This window comes from Sarcophilus harrisii, chromosome 3, assembly GCF_902635505.1.
Source record: "Sarcophilus harrisii chromosome 3, mSarHar1.11, whole genome shotgun sequence".
In the NCBI taxonomy this organism is placed as follows: Eukaryota; Metazoa; Chordata; class Mammalia; order Dasyuromorphia; family Dasyuridae; genus Sarcophilus; species Sarcophilus harrisii.
Genome location: NC_045428.1, coordinates 245,684,743 through 245,700,755, shown reverse-complemented (window position 1 = coordinate 245,700,755; position 16,013 = coordinate 245,684,743). Strand labels below are relative to the sequence as shown.

At 33.7% G+C, this 16,013-nt stretch overlaps 1 protein-coding gene across 1 annotated transcript in view; it reads left to right on the top strand.

The window, feature by feature from the left end:
• The window catches only part of HUNK (hormonally up-regulated Neu-associated kinase), a 128,968-nt gene that overhangs the window by 96,625 nt on the left and 16,330 nt on the right, over window positions 1-16,013 (top strand). Inside the window, exons 6-8 of the mRNA XM_031959361.1 lie at window positions 6,718-6,853; window positions 10,514-10,682; window positions 15,788-15,871. Coding sequence (XP_031815221.1) covers window positions 6,718-6,853; window positions 10,514-10,682; window positions 15,788-15,871 — 389 coding nt within the window. The remainder of the gene's footprint in view (window positions 1-6,717; window positions 6,854-10,513; window positions 10,683-15,787; window positions 15,872-16,013) is intronic.

Below are 16,013 nucleotides of genomic sequence, written 5' to 3'. Positions count from 1 at the left end.
TAAAGTTGTCTTGCTACACAAGAAAAATCGGATTTAGAAAAAAGATAAAAATAATCTGGGAAGAAAAACGAAAACGCAAGCAAACAATAACAGAAAGAGTGTAAATGCTATGTTGTGGTCCACACTCATTTCCCAGTGTTCTTTCGCTGTGTATAGATGGTTCTGTTCATTACTGATCAATTGGAACTAATTTGGATCCTTTCATTGTTGAAGAGAGCCACTTCCTTCAGAATTGATCCTTATATAGTATTGTTGTTAAAATGTATAATGATCTCCTGGTTCTGCTCATTTCACTCAGCATCAGTTCATGTAAGTCTCTCCAAGCCTCTCTGTATTCATCCTGCTGGTCATTTCTTACAGAACAATAATATTCCATAACATTCATATACCACAATTTACTCAGCCATTCTCCAATTGATGGGCATCCATTCAATTTCCAGTTTCTAGCCACTACAAAGAGGGCTGCTACAAACATTCTTGCACATACAGGTCCCTTTCCCTTCTTTAATATCTCTTTGGAATATAAGCCTAGTAGTAACACTGCTGGATGAAAGGGTATGCACAGTTTGACAACTTTTTGAGTATAGTTCCAAATGGCTTTCCAGAATGGTTGGATCCGTTCACAACTCCACCAACAATGCATTATTAGTAGGACAATAAATTCTTGATAACTTAGGAGGACTTAGGAAGCCAGGATGCTGGATCTCCCCCTTATCTTGAGTTTAAACATTTACAGTTTATAATCTTAAAGTAGCTAGCCCTAAGTTATGGCTTAGGTCTTCTGTCATTAAATGTGCTATGGAAAACAAAACTTGAGCTTGGTTCAGTGAATGATACTGTGTTGTTTAGATTTTATGATTCAAAGAAGTAACGCAGTTTCATTTTTAAGTGTCAGTTCAGTCAGTCAGTCAGAGTTTTATTTTGGATTTCAATTCTATTCAGATTAAGTTCAGCTTTAATGGAAATAGTAAATTCATGGCAATTTATTGCACATTAAAAAAATAATACTAATATAATTTTTAAAATTATAAGTATAAAATTTATGAATTTAATATTAACAATAATAATAATACTGTTGAGGTTTTTCCCTACAGTTTGTAATTTATCCATAAAAAATAAAAGTGTACTTGCAAAAAAAAAAAAAAAAAAAAAAAAAGCTAACCTTAAGATGGACACTTAAAGGAAGAAGAAAGGGTGCTACTTGGATTAAAAAGAGGCCTGGATTAAAATTCTACCTTTGATGAGTAGTGATTTTGTGACTATGGACTAAGTCCTCTTTGGCCTCAGTTTTCCCATCTGTAAGAAAAAGTTCCACACTACCTGCCTCATAGCTGTGTAGACCAACTGAAGTAATGAACCTGAAGTACTTTGTAAACCTTTCTTTGTACAGAACAACCCATAATGTGTCAATTATTGGGGCAGCCAAGTGGCGCAGTGGATAGAGCACTAATCCTGAAATCGGGAGGATCAGAGTTCAAATCTGGTCCACTTCCTAGCTGTGTGACCCTGGGCAAGTCACTTAACCCCAATTTACCTCAGCCAAAAAAAAAAAAAAAAAAGGAAAAAATATGCCAGTTATTAAGCTTTTAGCACTTTAATCCAGAACTAGATGTGGAATCATGGAAATTATGAAAATTAAATATGTACTTTATAAGTCATATGTTACATTTTTGTTACTTTCTTCAAGTGGCAGCTCTATCACATATAATTGTAGACAAGCAAAAGCTTCATCAGACTTTCAAATTTTATTTTCTAAGGCTTTTGTTAAGCAGCAAGGCAAAATGAAACATGACTATATAGTAGAAACTACTTAAATATTACAAAATTTGCTCATTTTTATTGGTGTTAAAGCTTAGCAATTACTTAGCAGGCTTCAAGCTGAACTCTATCTACTATGCCATGATGTATCTCCTTTTCTTTCTTTCTCTCTTTTTTTTTTTTTTTTTGGTAATACCAATTTAAATTGAAGTTATGTCACATTTTTACTAGCTTTACAAACATCTTAATTAAGCTAGTAATAATGTGAATGATGTAATTTGTTGTTGTTTTAGAAATGAGTAATGGGCCGACACTTTTTCTTCAATACTCTTTCAGGGGAGTATTTTCCAGAAAAGTTTTCAATAGACTTTATCATCAGGATTATTTAAATGATGGAATCACAATGTTCCTGTAACATTGGAACCTCCCTATTATGTAGATGTAGATTAATAAATTTAGCCTATTTAACTTTTCTACTGGATTCTTTCTTCTCTGCTTACTAGAACTTCCTAGAACTGTTGCATCATGGAATAACAGATGTCTTTCATGGCTGATGAATTTCTCTCAGAGTATCTTTTAATGACTACAACCCAGCAATAGCATTTGTAACACATTCTGAGCAATGACTTGAGGTTACTTGAAGGTTTGTGAAATGAAGTAGAAAATGAGATGTTTGTGTTTATGAGGGTCAAACAAATGCTAATTAAAATTTCAGGAAAATGCTGGACTAGCCAATAACTTGTACAGATGCTTCAGTCTTAGAGTCAAGAAGGAGAGGGTTGTTGGGTTTGGACAGGACTCAGCTTGTTCTGTCTAACTTTCATTGTTACAGTGAAATGATCTTGATAGTCTTCATATATTTCCTGAAGTCATTTCTTTTGGCACATTTTCAGTGTATTCCAAACAAGCTAGGACAAATATTGGAAAGTTAATAAAACATTGTGCCAGCAATAGGAGTTGGGGGCAAGTGCCTTCAGGATAGAAAATGTGGGTTGTGCATAGTAGGTATACCTGTCTTGTGTTGAGAGAAATATAGTGCAAGAATAAACACAGTGCTTCTCCTTTATGTATGGCTTATCTTGAAGCTCAGGGCTGTAATAGTAGGAAAAAGGCAACATAGTGGGGGAAAAAAAGACTGTTCCTATTGCTTTTTTGGAGAGGAGATTTTAAATTCTAAGAAAGTTGCCTTGATATGCAAGAGAGTTGATGGAATAACTAATAATAATAAGATAATAATCAAAATATTCAAAATTTCTCCTGTGATGCAGATCAAAACTCATCCATGTCTGTCCATTCAGTGTATCTTTTATCTATGAGTTCACCAGAGGCGACCATCCAATATAGTGGAAACCTTTTGACATTGTGAAGGTGCCAATGGAATATTCTGGCTGTTCACTTGTAATCCCTCTCTCTTGCCTCATGACAGACTATTCTTTGAAGCAAATTTTTACATTTTTTGCATTATTTATATGTTGCACATTGTACTTCTCCCCATTGCCTTCTATGTTGTATTGATCTTTAGATCTTTTGGAAACAGCTTATTTAGGTCTCACTGCCATTTGGCAACACTACTGAAATGTTAATAATGAAAAGATGGGCCTTTGCTTTCACAGGGCTCTTGATATATTCTTCCTGTATGTTTGGTCTTTCCAGAATGAACAGACAGATCAAATTCCTTTGCATAATTACAGATCTCTTCCAGGAAACTTTCTATTGTCCTAGGGAATAATGGAATTAACACAATGATATTTTTAAACAGGAAGACCTCACCATCCATAGGGATTGCTCCTTTGATCTGTATGCTTTTCTGTCTTCTTTATTACACTGGCAAATGCCTTTTTCCAGCATACATCTTGTTTTTATGCTTTGACTGATATTTATTATAAGAAAGTTATGAAACAGATTTATTTGTATTGTCTTGGTTTCCTCATTTATAAAATGAGCTAGAGAAGGCAATGGCAAACCACTCCACTATTTTTGCCAAGAAAACTCTGAGAAGGGTCACTAGAAGTCAAAAATGCTTGAAAAATGACCGAATAACAAACAAAAGTATTTATATTATTTCATCTTCCAAAGAGTCTTTGATCTTGGTGTCAAAGAGCCTATATAAGGTGGTATTTGGTTAATGGGTTCTTACATTTTTAACATAATTCAGTTAATTGTGAGATGATGAAAGTGTCTATTGTTTTAATATTGTTTTGAAGGTCTACTTCTTGCTGTTGTTGAGAACAGATAGGCAGTGTAATGGATAGAATACTGAAATTGCACTTAAGAAGACCCCAATTCAAATTTGGTTGCAAAACACTTAACTGACTGTGAGATTCTAGGCAAATCACTTAACCTTGTTTGTCTCAATTTCTTCATCTATAAAAATGCACCAAAGGAAATGACAAAACTCTCCAGTATCTTTGCCAAGAAAACCTCCCAAAATGGAGTCATGAAGAATCAGACATGATTGAAAAATAACTAAACAATTACTGAATTGATGAATATATCAATATTAGTTCAATTAATTATGATATTGCAAAATTTATTTAATTTTTAATATTTATTTAATAATGCTAATACCCTCATCAAGTAATGCCCTTATGTCTGGATGACACTAGTTAATAGGTATTGATAGCCTCTCAGCACTGTTATGTTTAGGGTTTTCTTGGCAAAGATATGGGGAGTGGTTTGCCATTTTCTTCTTCAGCTCATTTTACAAATGAACAAAATGAGGTAAACAGGGTTTACATAGGGTCACAAAAGTAGTAAGTGTATGAAGCCAGATTTGAACCCAGAAAGATAAGGTTTCCTAACTCCAAGTCTGGTGCTCTATCCACGGGCCACTTAGCTGTCCCCCATAGTGTGGGGACATGACATTCAGACACTCTTTCTTCTCTCTCTTCTCCCTTAGCTGACTCGTCCACCCAGCCTATACTTGTGCTGGAAGGTTGGAAGGTCCACATACAACCCTTTAGTCCTGACTAGTGCTCATTTAAATAAATTAACCACAATGACAATTTTCATCATGAAACATTTATGATAAGCAAAATATGAATAATCATAACACAATAGTATGCCCAAGGGGCAGCTAAGTGGTACAGTGGATAAAGTACTGGGCCTGAAGCCAAGAAGACTTGATTCAGCCTCAGATACTTTCTGGCTGTGTGAACCTCGGACAAGGCCTCATTTTGTTCATCTGTAAAATGAGCTGGAAAAAAAATGGGGGAGAATGAGCACAAACTTATAGAAACCTAGCAAGGAAACGCGTTAGTATGGAAAACCCATTTCTCTGGGGCAACTTAAAACTGGTTGTTGTTCAGTCATTTTTTTAGTCATGTTTGACTCTTGATCCTATAGGGCGTTTTCTTGGCAAAGATACTGTTTGCCATTTCCTTCTTCAGGTAATTAGTTTTTCCTTTCTCCAAGTCTAGCATTCTATCCACTCTCTGAAAATAAATAAGAAATCAAATGAACAAGCATTTATTAATCTCTTAATATGTTCCAAGTATTATACTAAATGCTGGGGATACAAATAAAAGCAAAAATGTGTTCATTTTGCATCTAATATATTACAAGGACACCCTTTCTAAATTTTTTACTAAAGATCCATAACTGATGTTATGCACCTTGAAACGGTCTGCTATGGAATTTAAATATATACTTTCTCTTTCACATCAAATGAGGAAATTATTGTCTTTGGAATTTCTCAGTTATGTAGGGCTGATCTTATGACACCAATATTTGTAAATCCATAAAAATCTGATGTTTTTTGGCTTTCTTGTGTCTCATGTAAGAGCCACTCCCTTCTTTGGTGACATGTCTCTTTCCTTGTGGAAAGCTCCAAGTATACTGAAACAAAGACCCATCATTTCTAAAAGGAAAAATTTCTGTTCATTCTGCAGTCAAATGTCAGACATAATATAGATCAACTTTTCCTGACTATTTTTTGTCTCCATGCTAAATCTTGAAAAGTTGAAAAAATATATATTAGTAGAGGGGTATTCAAAAAGTATTTGTTCAAGTAAAATTATAGTCAAGTAAAATTTTATTATTATTTTGAAGACAAATATGTGATGCCTTCAGGTAAATTTCTTTGTGCATTTTTGCAGAGTATTTGGCTTGTTGGTTTGACCAAATATAATAGCCATTTTACAATGCAGAAAATTGTGCCTATTTAATAACTGAATAAAGAGGCAATAGATAAAACTCTTGTAGGGATACAATATTCAGTAACATCTTCAAAATGTGGTATTAGAAGCTAAATAAATACTTCTCTTAGGATTGACATATATATATATATATATATATATATATATATATATATATATATATATATGACTTAAATGTTTAATGATTGGGGCAGGGAGATGGCACAGTGGATAAAACACCAGGCCTGAACTCAAATGTAATATCTAAAGACATTTATTTAGGCTCAAGGAATTGCAATTTAGAACAATGCACTGTCTTGTTCAGATAAGGAATTTCAGTGAGGCTAGTTACAAACAGAGGTTATATACACTCAGAAACAGAGCACCTAGCTAGATAGATGGAATAGCTATTCACAAGGTTTTTTGTTGTTGTTGTTGTTTTTCGGTGTGTGTGGTTTTTTTTTTTGTTTGTTTTGTTTGTTTGTGTTTTGATTTCAGGGTGATAGCACTTTCCTATAAAAACCACAGATTGATTGATTAAACCACTTCTAGCCATCAGAGGTAGTCCATTGACTGGACCCCAAGCCAGGATAACCTGTAGAGTAACCAGAACAACTGAACTGCATAAAGTGTCTTTGGAGCTATCTCTGTCCAAAAATATAAGTTCTTAGAAACATGTCAGCAGAAATTCCCAAATGTTTCCCTTGGAATTAAGTAGAAGATGATTAGAAATTATTAGTCAAAACAAGGTAGGAGTCCCAGAGTTTCTCAAGAATTGAAAAGTCTATGATATTGATATTTTCTTTTTCTGTTGTTTTCACAGCAGCCACAAATTTCCTGCGGTCTCTACTTGAACCAGATCCTGCAAAGAGACCAAACATTCAGCAAGCTCTGGCAAATCGTTGGCTTAATGAGAATTGTCCTGGGAAAGCTCCATATAACATTACATATCCAAACAGGTACTTCAGTAAATACAGATCTCTAATGAAATAGGATTTTTATGTAAGACCACTTTGGAACATGCTATAAGATTCAATTCAATCAAATAAACATTTAATAAACACCTATTATGTTCTAGGCATTGTGCTAGGGAGAAAAAAAAGAAAAAGTAGTCCTTTTACTTTTACAGTATATTGGGAAAAGACAACACATTAAAAAAAGCTGAAAAATAAGGGGTGGGTTAGAGAGGGAGAGAAACCAGCTGAGAGGTGTAATGTTCCTTAGAGGCAAAGCCAAAGAGAGTAGGTGATAGAAAATAGACTTACCAGGAAAGTTTTGAGATAGGAAATAGTCATAATGGATATCATGAGTGAATGCTGAGAAAAAAATCTCCAAAGAATAGTTTATTATTTTAACACCTAGTAGGGGAGGGACTATTGGGAATTTCATTGAAGTGATAACTGTTGGTATGGAGCAGTGGATTTTCCTCATTCCTCATAACTACTTTCCATAAAAGTTCAACTTAAAAGTTTACTTCTGCATGATGCCTTTTTTGATTTCCCTCCTCTCCCCAGCTGCTAGTACTTGCATCCCCTAAATTCATCATTTATCTTGTTTGTACTTAATAAAAATCCAAGGTCCTTGAAATTAAGGACTAATTCATCTTTGTGTTTGTATCTCTAGCATTTAGAAACTAGGAACAGAGATTTAGAGCTGAAAGGGTCTTTAAAAATCATCAAGTCCAACATTTTACCGCTGAAGAACATTAAATGACTTGCCTCAAGGTCACACACCTATAATCTGAGGCAGAATTTGAACAGAATTCAGGCTTTTAAATTCTGTCCAACATACCACTTTTTTGCCATCTTGATTATTAATTACGTGAGATCAGAGTCCTCTCATATAAAGTAAGTGGAGTCTAGTCCTTTGGGAAGCTCCATACTGCTGGTGATTGGACAGCCAATAGGGCTCTTGCTGTTATTTAAAAAATGACTAAGATTCTCATATTCCCATCAACCCCCAAATTCTCAAGTCTTCAACAAATATATAAACTCATCCAGTCAGCCCTTTTTGTGACCTTTCTTATCCTGGGTTGTTGTTCTTCATTTTAGCCTGTTCTTAATGATACAAAAATGTTTGGATGGGTAGGTGGATGAGATAAGGATCTCCCAGAGATAAGAGGCATTACTCTATTAGCCTTCTAAAGGGGAAGAATTTTTCATTTAAGCTTGCAAGTAAGTATTGAAGTATTGAAGACTCACTGGTTCTTACATGCAATATATTAATTTATTCCACCTGAAAAAATACTGAGGGTAAAGTGAGTGCAAATCCACATCTTTTCTTCTCAGCTGACTCAGATTTTTGCCTTTCTTATGTAAATACCATGTAGATGGCCAACATTACTCTAAAGCTGAAGTAAAAGCAATTATGGATGTAGTCTTGCCAAGACTAGAACTCATCTCAAATACTTCCATGCTTGACATGACAGCAGGCTGGGCAATTGACCAAGATTAAATGTTGCTTAAATAGAAAAAATATGAAGAGGGAGCCACAGAGGGAAGGAGGAATAGGGAGAAAATGGATACAGTCAAAAAAGAAGGGTGACTCTCCACTTTGGAGAGATACAGAATTACAATATTAGCCTTTTGAAATTCTTAAATAAAAGTTATTGGCTAGAATTAGAAGGCCTTTCATTGTAGAGAAGAGGTTCCAGTAGAAAGTAACAGATATATAAATCATGATTTTTCAGGTCTACTGATAAGTCCAAGTTGGTACTTTTTGTATTTCAGGTAAATATGTGGTGGTTCCATTCAATCATTGCCCTAAGTTCTAGCACATGAGAAATAATTTAAATGATGACAGAAAGATTTCAGAAGGAATCTTGAAATAGATTACTTACTGCCTTCTGACTGTCCTGTTCCAGTACCAAAAGAACAAAACTGAAACAGATTCTTCTAAAAGCAAAACCAAAGGCCTATAACTCCTTAACTTTGTAATACTATATAGCATATAGGTATGTTTTCTGTTAAAGGAAGGGAAAATTAGTGAAAATGGAATGGGTCATTAAGTGAATGTAATCACTATCTAAATGAGTCTAATCAATCCACTAAACATGACATCTGTTAAGTAAATAGGGCTAAAACGAAGAAGCAGTTCTCTCCCTGTGTTGGCCTGATTTCCATTTTTAAAAAAATATGATTTGGCATATAATTCTCTTACATGTTACTCTCATGAATTAAGAACAAGTTCCAGATAGTTTGTGCTATTAGTTCAGATTTTTCTTTGAGGTTTCATCAGAAGTAAAACTGGTCACATCTCACTAGTCGGGTACAATAGAGAATAGACTAGAACATGTATATTAAAGAACACAGCAGTGTTATGTCTTTTGCAGTGGGGGGACCTATCACTTAATGTATGCTGAAGTTAAATATTTTAAGATAGAATGAAAACAAAACTTCTAGTTAATATGGCAGCATGAGAAATATCAGCAAGAATTTCATTACTCCAGAAAATATCTAAAAATGTCAACAGATCAAATAATAATCAAGAAAATCCAGAGAGAAACAGTACTAAGCTCCTTCATCTCAGAATTAAACAAAAACATCTGAAGGCATTGAGAGAAGTACTACTAGGGAAGCTGACAGGAAATGAGATATGATTATAACATAACCACAAGATATTAATGAGGTATTTTGCTAAATGTAAAAGATATATCCCGATCTTTTTAAAGTTAACTTTGAGTTAAAAAAGGAATAATGTAATTGGCTGAGCAAAAAAATGAGCCAGACTTCAAGGGGCTTTAAATTTTTAAATCTTTGGACAAATTTCAACAGTTAAAGAGCTGAGGAGTTGAAAACATTACAAGCCATCAGTTACCTGTGAAAGAGATGATACATTCTATAGTTATTGTGAATGGGATTTTTTTCGCTATCTTTTCCTACTGGGTTTCAGAAATAATATATAGAAAGCCTGATAATTTTTTGTGTTCTATACTATGCTACTTTAAAAGAATTATTGTCTAATGCCATTTCTAATAGCATCCCCATTATAGTAATGACAATCGTCTAATAACTGATTTTTAATAATAGCTGATATTGGCCTAATATATGTGTTGCAAGGAACTTTCCTGTAGGTTTTATAATTTAGAGTTTTGCAGTGTCCTTCTGGAGGTTCCTGTTCGGGCAACTCTTTATCACCCTATTATAAGACAATAACAAATATTTATTAAATGGTTACTATGTTCTAGATGCTATCTTGGTCTTGACAGAATTTACATTCTGAAGGGAGAATAAACAAGGATAGATAGATAGATAAATGTGTATATGGAAAAAACAAAAGAAAGGTTTCATGAGGAAGGTGGTATCTGACCTGCATCCTAAAGGGAAAGAAATACTGAGAGCCTACCAGGTAACAGACACTGTGCTAGGAACTTTGCAAATATTATCTCATTTGATCCTCACAACAGAACTCGGTTCCATGTACCAACTAGCTGCATGTGTTAGCTAAAATAGTATATTCAAATAGTTTTTAATAAATAGCAAATATTTCATTTGTAAACCAGTGCTATTTGAATTTATGTGGATCTATTTGTTTTTATTACTAATGGACTTTCTAAGGTTCCTTTTAGGAAAGATTTCAAAAATCACTATATAATTTTCTTTTTTTCTCTTTTGGCATAGAATTCACCTAGAAGACTTGAGCCAAAGTGTGGTACTTCACATGACTGAAAAACTTGGGTACAAAAATAGTGACGTGATCAACACCGTCTTGTCCAATAGGGCCTGCCACATACTTGCTATCTACTTCCTGCTGAACAAGAAGCTTGAACGCTATCTCTCAGGCCTCAGAGTAAGTTTGGCATTGTTGACAGATTTCTTTGCTCTTGGTGAGGAAAAAAAAAAACCTTTCTTTTCCTTTTCCATAAATGCTTTCTAAATCGCTGACATTTGATCATCAGCTGTTAATTTAGCCTGATGTGTTGCTGAATCTCTGGAATGTGAGATAAAATAGTATCCAAACCTGGGTCACATATCACACTCTCAGTTAGAGGAAAGTCAAGATGTTTTAAAAATAACCCTCTTACAAAGTTAGACCCTAGGCAAAGTATTCAAGCTTCTTTGTATTTTTTTTTAACTTTTCCTTTAAGCATCTCTCCTTTTTCTTCTATTCCTTTAACTCTAGTTTCATGACCTGTCATCTTCTATCCCTATGCTAGAATATGTCATCTAGACTTACTCACTGAACAGAAAATTCATTAAAATTGATTATTTTTAGTTTGATTATAGAATTAAGCTCTCTTCTTTAGAAAGAGCTAGCTCAAACAATTAGGACAGACTAACAGAGATAGTCTCTTAAGTTTAGGTTACCATAGATTTAGTGAATAAATAGATTATGAAAATTTTATCATTTAGAAGCCGATACTTTAGATTGACATATGTTTTATATTTTAACATATTTAACATGTTTTGGACAACCTGCCATCTAGAGGAGGAGGGTGTGAAGAAGGAGGGAAAAATTTGGACAGAAGGTTTTGCAAGGGTCAGTGTTGAAAAATTATCCATACATATGTTTTGTAAATAAAAAGCATTAATAAAATAAAATTTTCAAAAATATGATCAAAACAAAAAGATATATATGTTTGTAGGAATAAAATCATATGAATATGACTCTTTTAAAGAGCTAAGTTCCCCTTTCTACCAGCTAGAGAAATAAGGTTTGTTGAGGGCTAAATGTCCCTCTTTCCAGTTTTAGTGGATAAGCTCCCTCTTTTTTTGAGCTAGAGTCTAAGTTGAGTAATTGAATTTCTAAGGCTGGCAACTAGAAGAATAGGGGTGATGGCTAACTCCATACCACAAGTATTTGTTACCTACTGTGCTTTCTAATTATAAAAGTTATCACCTAGAGGGCAAGGACTTCTGGACTAATTTCATTTTGACAGCTGGATGTTACTTGTTGGATTATGAAAGTACTTTGGTCAGATGACCTGTCCAATTGTATTATGTTCAAAACAAGTTTCTGTAATTTTTTTTAACTTCTCATTTCTGTTATAAAAATTGCCCCTGTAAATTATCCCTTGTCTCTGACATCTGTCAGGTAACCTAGTTTAATATGTAAATACTAGCTTTGCAAATTAAATCATATGTAATCAGTAACTTTTCACCTCAATTTATTTTTATTTCAGATAATTAATTTTAACATTGTTCTCTTCAGCCAGGTTACATACTGTCCCTGTTTAAATTTGCTTATCTCTAGTGCCCTTATTGTTGTTCACTAGAAAACTGATTTTAAAAAATTCATAATTATATTTTAATAGGTGTACTTTTAAAAAATCATATGGAAAATATTTTCCTTTTAAATGCTCTTTGGTTTGGATCATTTCATTTCTTAATCCTGATAACATCACTAGGAAACCCCCTTAAGCAGAAGGTAACCTTGGAAAGATGAGGCTGAAGTAGTGGCCAATCCATTCCTCCTAACACAGTGTCAAGAAAGAAATGTTGTAAGACTCTAGGCACATATATATTTTTTGTTCTTGTCCCACTCCTGAGATGAAATCAATTTTAAGTGAATATTGAAGGCATCTCTGAATAAAGGGAGGCAAGGGAATCAAAAAATTGATCTACATCGCTTGAAGGGTGTAGATCAGGGGTCCTCAACCTATGGCCACAGGCCAGATGCGGCAGCTGAGGACGTTTATCCCCCTCACCCAAGGCTATGAAGTTTCTTTATTTAAAGGCCCATAAAATAAAGTTTTTGTTTTTACTATAGTCCGGCCCTCCAACAGTGTGAAGGACACTGAACTGGCCCCCTATTTTAAAAGTTTGAGGACCCCTGGTGTAGATGATGGCGAAGATGAATTCTACCCACTTGGTCCTTTGTAGTAGTTGAAAGGAGAAAAGACTGACTGCAAGTATGTGAACCCCAAGTCTTTATTTTATTTTATTATTATTTAGAGACAACTAGAGAAGCTTTATTCTTTTTTGGTTTAGTGGCTGTCTCTGAGTTGTTAACCCAAAAAGCCTAGGGATTCATCAAACAATTCTGCTCATAGATGAATGTGGAGAAAGAACCTTTGATCTCTGCATGGGGAACCTGCACCAGGTCATAGAGCTAGTGCTTTCTTGACTCCAGGTCCAACACTCCATCTATTATACCAACTAGCAGAAAAAGGAAAGCCATTACAGCAAAAGGAAGTATAATGGGGCTAATCATACAAATTTTATTAGAGGGTGAGAATTTTTGAAAGGATTTTTGCCATGTTTATTACAGGTACTGAATTTAGTTTGTCATAACTTTTCTATGTGGATCCCAGTGGATTTAAACTTATTTCAGAGTAGGAAACAAAACTTTCTTATGTTGGTCAAGTGACACTCCTTGGACAGATCTGTTGGCCATAGTTGCCTTGTGTGTAATATGAAGGCTTTGATCTAAATGATCTCTTAGATTTCTTCCAACTTTATGTTATGCTAATCAGTTGTGAAGACTTTTCTAGTAATTTGCACAAATTATGTTGAGTTCTAATTTGTCATGAACCATGATGGGTATAGGTCCAAGTAAGCAATTTTTAATTGCTACATTAAGGAGTAGTGTTGCTGATTCTGTCTTTAGTCCTATTCTATTTGATATTTTAATTAGTACTTTAGATGAATATATTTAGATAGATACTTATCAAATTTCTAGGTAACAAAGCTGACAGAGATGACTAGATTGGATGACAGAATCAGAATCACAAAAGGTTGTAAAGCCTAAAACAGTGAGCTAGGGAGAATGAGCTGAAATTTAATAGGAATAAATTGATTTTTTAAGATAATTCATAAGTTCAAGATGGGGAAGCCTTTATAGATAAGCAATCATTCAAAAATTTCCTAAATGTATTAGTGAACATTCAGGACTTGCAAAATAATTCAATAATGTTGCGTGATAGCCAGAAAAACTTGCTGTCCTAGGTGGCATAAAGTAAAAATTATAGTTTTAAGAACAAGAGCTATTTAGACCACAATAGGAGGAGGGTGTTCAATTTGGGACCCCATATTTTAGAAATAACATCTATAAATTAGGGTTTTATTCAGAGGACAATGATAGTGAAGAACCTCAAAAACAAAAATAAAAATAATCTGCCTTACAAGGATCAGTGGGATGCTTTGGGAATGTTTATGCTGGAATAGAAGAGATTTAAATGAGACTTAACTATTTTTAAGTAGTTAAAGGATTAACATGTTGAAATAGGGATCAAGATTTTTCTACTTGAGGGCAAAACCAGAAAAATTTATTATGATTTAGTCAAACTTTTGTTTATAGCTCAATGTTAGTCATTGCTGTATCCCGTTAAGCAAGGTGTCATGGGCTACTTTAAGGAGTGTGCCTTATACTGGTTCCTTTAAACTTGAAACAAGTTTTAAGGGCATTCTCACCGGGTTGCGGAAACTTGCATGTGTAGGTCTAATAAAAATTAACAGTAAGACTAGGATCAAACTTTTGTGCTTGTGGGACTCATTAAAGCCCATCTAAGCATTTTCAGTGCTTTGCTTTAGACTAAGCTACACAAACTAATAAATAATGTTTGGTCCTAATTTAAATTTGCATACTATGTCAGTATTAAATTTTTTACATTTCTTTCCAGTTTTTTTCAAAACGTATTAAAAAAGTGAACCTATTGGTTTAAAAGATGGTACATTCATCTAGTTTTTACAAATAAGCTTGCGGATATATTTCATAATATCCTATAATATCCTTTAAAAAATTAGAAAAAAAATGTGTAGAAGCTGCAGAATTTATCTCATAAGAAAAAACTTTCTATCATAGCTATTAAAGGAATGGGCTGTCTTGCAAGGTAGTGGGTTGAGCAGTGTGATCTCAAGCAAGCCACTTATCCTCTCTGGGCCTGTTTCCTTATCTGTAAAATGGGAATAATACCATCTGTTTGTTGTACATGGTTATTATGAGCCTCAAATGAGATAATGTATGTGGCATGTTTTGTAAATTTTATATAGTACTTTACTAAAAGTACTACATAAATATGAGTTAGTATTATCTGCAAAATTCAGAGGTTGGACTAAGCTGCTAATATCAAATCCAATTCTAAAACTCTAACCCTATGTTTTTAAATCTTTTCAGACAAACTAATTTCTATAAAGAAAATATATACCAATATATACAAAAGATTGGAAGTCAGTATTAGAGGTGCTATGGAAAGAGAGATAACATTAATGTAATATTGGTGGATCTGTGACCTATTCCAACCATTCGGGAAATTGGTTTAGAATAAGGCAATTAAAGGGACTAAATTTCCCATGCCATTTGACTTAGTGTTGTGGATGTATGCCTCAAAAAAGGCAAAGACAAAGTACAATTTTAATCTATCCCAAAATAATCATCTTTATAGTAACCAAGAACTAGAAACAGAATGAGTAACCACAGATGGAGTAAAAGCTGATAAAATTAGGGCATGAATTTAATGAAATATTATTGTGCAATAAGAATTATAAGCTACTTAAGGGAAACATGGGAAGATTTATTTAAAAACGAGAAACAAGAATTATAACAATAACTAAAACATTGTGAACAAAAAGATTCTTAAAAAGAAATTGAATTCTGAGTAATTGAAAGACTAATTCAGATGCCAGAGAAGTAATAATGAAACATACTTCCCCTTCTTAAAAGGGCAGATACAATCAGATGCATGGTATAATACTAAATCAAATACATGGTATAGTGTCACATATATCATTGTGTAGAATGTTTTTGCTTAATTGTTTTTCAGTGTTATAAAGGAGGGTTCTTTCTGGAGAGAGAGGTAAGATAGAGATTAGAATGACTAATTTATAGACAAAAGGCATGACAGAAATATGTTTTAAATAAATACAATTCAAATATTCTCTGGAGGGAAAGGATTAGTGATATAATGGAAACTAATAATTCCTAATGGTAAGATTTATTTATTTTTCCTCTGGCAGAAGTCAAACACTCAAGACAACATTTTCTACAAGAACCAACTTTATCAAATAGAAAAATACAACATGAATAAAGAATCTTATGAGGTAAGGACGTAAGCAATATTTGCAACTCTGTTAAGACTAGAATTTTGTCATTTCCATTGTTATGTATAGTAAGAGAAGGAAAATTTAATTATTTTAGCTTCTAAAATAGCAAACTTTAATTATGGAGCAAAATCTGTTAAAT